Here is a 4,336-nt window from a genome sequence, read left to right as displayed (position 1 = left end):
ACATTATAACGCCACCACGGCTGAAAGAGCGAACATGTTTGGTTTGATGGGGATTCGAACCCGCGATCCGCAGATTGCGAGTCGAGCTCCCTAACCACCTGGCCATGCTGGGCAGGAAACAGTGAAGCTCAATATTATCAAAACCATGAAAATTTATACCTAAAAATTGTTTCAAGAAATACGTATAGAATTTAACAAATCAAATGTTAATTTGCGTCATATTATTTTACAAACTTTATTTCTTTGGAAATTGTGAAAGACTATAGCTAACGTTGAGAAATGTTTATTTTATTTAACACATGGCGTGTGATAAGCTCATTAAGAAAGTTTAAATTCTCTGTCACAAATTCATCTATAAAAAAAAATAAAAAGGATTATTGGAGATGTTAATCTGATAAAAGTTTACAATTTTCTGTCTAGTGAAGAAAGAGTCATAACACATTATAGGAATCTGTGTGGGAGTTCTCGAGGAGCTACTATAATAAAGTAAGTGAATGTTCAGAAGATTATTTTTCTTATCAATCCAGTTTTAAGACTGTTGTTAATTTCTCTAATTTTTGCATGTTTTGTCACAACTTCCAAGTATATTTTTATTGATCACAAACAAGGCTACGTTTTTTTTTATTACTAATCATATCAAATCTTAAATTACTGAATTATTTTTATACTTTTTACTAGTGGGTCCCACATATTACACCATATTTTTATGTTTTGCATGCCATAACATTCAATATAAAGAAGTAAGTTACATAATTGTATAGCATTTGTATAATATCGTTTTTCTATGTGAGACACCTAGAAGACCTAAGAAGTAATTAGTGGGTGTAAATGCAATATTGATTATATTTTATTATTTGTTTGTGACTCGTATTATGGACCCCCCCCCTTATAAATTGGGTGATAATTCTTTAAAAAAGTAGATTAAAAAAACCGATGGGGACCCATTCTGTCATTCCAGGGTTACTTTAGTTCATATACAGTTTTCTTAATTTCGTTTATCTCTATTGTTTTCAGATTATCGTTTATCTTTATTGTTACTGTATCACTGAACTTTTAACATGAATCCTTTTAATTTATTTGATATATGCACTTTAGTAGTGTTTAAATTATGCATTGTTTATAAGTTAATGTTTCAATCATTCATTGGTTATCGGTTATTATTAAGGTTACAATTTATCTCTTTGATTTGTATATATGATGTGATTATTACCTAACACATCTAATAGTTCTTATGAATATATTTTTTAAGTTACCAGTAATTATGAACACTGCATTAAATCTTTTTGGTTTGTATCATTTTGAATTACTTCAACTTAGGCATTGAATTATTGAAATTTTATCAAGACTACGTTTATTTTTTTCATATGCCCCCCCCCCCTAGTGGCACAGTGGTATGTCTACGGACGTACAACGCTAGAAACCGGGTTTCGATACCCGTGGTAGACAGAGTGTAGCTTTGTACTTAATTCCAAATAAACATTTTTTCATATTACTTTAAAGCATTGTTTTATGGCGCTGTTATCAAGGCTAAGATTAATTTATTTTATTTGTTTAGGTTTCTTATTACTAGATACTATAATTCGGTTATTAATTAAGTATTCCCAATTAAAATTCACAATTTTTTGGTTGAATTTTATTTGTTTGTTTGTAGTAAAGTACAAAGCTACACAATTGGCTATCTGCTCTGTGCCCACCATGTGTACCGAACCCCGGTTTTTAGCGTTATAACTCTGAAAACTTACCGCTTAGCCACTGAAAGGCATTTCGATGAAGAATATATACTTTTCGTGACATTAATTCGCGTTTAATCGATACATTTTCAAGGTTTACATTTTTTTTAAACTTTAACTAACAAGTATCGGTTATTTTAGTTATGATTAAGTTACCCTTGATTCTGTTGAATTTTTAGTAAACAAAACGAGATTTTAGCTATGCACATATCTGTTATTGTATAAAACTTCTATGTAAAAATAGCAGAATTTTTCATTCAAGATTGATCAATTTTTTTAAAAAAAACGTTCGATTACTGATAATATAGATACTTGCTCCTCTGTAAATATCTAGCGCTATAGGTTTATCTTTTTTATAGGTACATGAAAATTGTAGAGCGTATTTCAGCGTATGGAGTTCATTATTACGAAGTAAAGGTGGGTAAAGCTTGTTGTAAACTGTGAATTCATTAGTGAGAGATTTATGAAGTCGAAACGAGTTTGATATTTTTCAGTAGATTAGCACAACTTTTCCTCTCGAGCTTCTCTTGCCTGCTTTAGTTGTTTACTCTCTCAGGTGTAATGCCTTTTGAATTTATTGTTTAATAATCTGAAAACCTTACTTGAGTTCTGGAACATTTCTCTACTAGAACACAAAACATGTTATTCTATACGTGTAGAATATAGAACTTTTTCGAGTGAAATATTTCTCGTGTACATCAACATCTGAAATTAAGATATTGTATTGAGTGTATTATTGTAGCCCAGTAAGATATTGTACTGAGTGTATTATTGTAGCCCAGTAAGATATTGTACTGAGTGTATTATTGTAGCCCAGTAAGATATTGTACTGAGTGTATTATTGTAGCCCAGTAAGATATTGTACTGAGTGTATTATTGTAGCCCAGGAAATCTCACGTCGTATACTTTATAAAGATGTACTAATATCTAACGCACTTTGAACGAACGATCAATGGAAGTAAACTTCCTTAGGTCTATTCTAAGGACGTGAAGAAAGAAGAATGGATTTTGGACTACAAATACTATGTATATGCTTGTGGCTTTCTCTCTGCAAGTGTATAGGACAAGGAAATAATTTTATGATTTTCTTTTTCCACTTGTACAGGACAAGGAAGGACTTCCTTGGTGGATTGGACTGAACTATAAAGGGATCAGTCTATATGATTACATCGACAGAAAAACCCCGAGAAAAGTAAGATCATGCAAACTATATTTTGAATATACTAAATAATTATAAATCAATGTAGACGATTTCCTGTAGATTCATTGATATGATTATTTAACGTTATTAATATAAAAAAAAAGCGTAACTATACAGGGTGTCCGAAAAGTCTGGAACCATAGGCACTTCTACAAAATTTACCGAATGTGTTCCACATACTGCCCTATTAATCCGAAACAAATTTGGAGACGGTATTTTCATTCTCTTTGAACTGTGAAGCGTATTCGTCTCTCTGTCAATGGTTCGACGCTTGTCGCAAATTCGTTGTTTCTGATGTTCGGCGTCCCTGATCTTTTCTTATCACACACGTGTCTTGAGCAGTTCCGAGAAAAAGAAATCCATGGGACTCAAGCCCATTCCTGCCACATCTGCCAATCCAATGTCCTGGGAAGGTGTTATACAATCAAACGTTGAAATTAAGATAAGCTGCAAATCGCCTGTGATTCCACAATGAAGATACCACACTCGTGGCACAGAAGACAATCAATATGACTGAAATCACACATAGTGTATGTAAAGAATGTAATACTGTAACTTGTACTCCGTTTTACTCTTCAACAGGAGGTGATCAATTATATTTTAATTAGTGTAAATACAGCCATTCGGGGTCAAAACAGTATTTTTTAAATCAGGTAGAGCATCAATGGATGGTCTTGTAATATGGGTGGTATCCTAAACCTCAGTAATTTAACCACACACACACAAATTACTTTTATAAACATTTAGGCTCTGAATTCTTTATTTATTTATATTACTTCGTAAAATAGACGAGTCATTATTTAAAACGCTTGAAAACTAACATTCTGTATAGAGATCCTTTGTTCCTGGAATGTAATATATTATTCTGGTAAATTTTAAAGTGGTTTATCTCTCTTAGTTGATTATACAGCGAAATTGTTTTTGAAATCAATTTGTTCACTATGCTTTGCAAATGTACTAGACACAAGTGTAATGTGAACATTACCAGGTCCTTGTGGTAGTCAACATCTAAGGACGTGTGACGCACACAATGTAGCTCCTGTAAAACTAAATTTAAAGCAAATATTTGCACTGCCCCACTTGTATGAATATGAATTGGAATGATCAGTATGAAAGATCACATTCACAATACACAGAACAGACTTCTTAAGATCTGTTGTTGGTGTGATTAAAGGTCTTCAAATGAATATGAATTGGAATGATCAGTATGAAAGATCACCTTCACAATACACAGAACAGACTTCTTAAGATCTGTTGTTGGTGTGATTAAAGGTCTTCAAATGAATATGAATTGGAATGATCAGTATGAAAGATCACCTTCACAATACACAGAACAGACTACTTAAGATCTGTTGTTGGTGTTTAAAGGCCTTCAAATGAATATGAATTGGAATGATCATTATCA

The 4,336-nt window shown here is 32.3% G+C and overlaps 1 protein-coding gene across 2 annotated transcripts in view; it reads left to right on the top strand.

The window, feature by feature from the left end:
• The window catches only part of LOC106462020 (probable serine/threonine-protein kinase DDB_G0282963), a 142,620-nt gene that overhangs the window by 113,632 nt on the left and 24,652 nt on the right, over positions 1-4,336 (top strand). For both annotated transcript variants that reach the window (XM_022389130.1, XM_022389131.1), the window contains exons 11-13: positions 421-486; positions 2,090-2,147; positions 2,836-2,922. In XM_022389130.1, the coding sequence (XP_022244838.1) occupies positions 421-486; positions 2,090-2,147; positions 2,836-2,922 (211 nt within the window). The remainder of the gene's footprint in view (positions 1-420; positions 487-2,089; positions 2,148-2,835; positions 2,923-4,336) is intronic.

Source organism: Limulus polyphemus, unplaced genomic scaffold (assembly GCF_000517525.1).
Source record: "Limulus polyphemus unplaced genomic scaffold, Limulus_polyphemus-2.1.2 Scaffold1075, whole genome shotgun sequence".
Lineage (NCBI taxonomy): Eukaryota > Metazoa > Arthropoda > Merostomata > Xiphosura > Limulidae > Limulus > Limulus polyphemus.
Note: the sequence above shows the minus strand (reverse complement) of the source record. Positions and strands in the feature narration are given on the sequence as shown.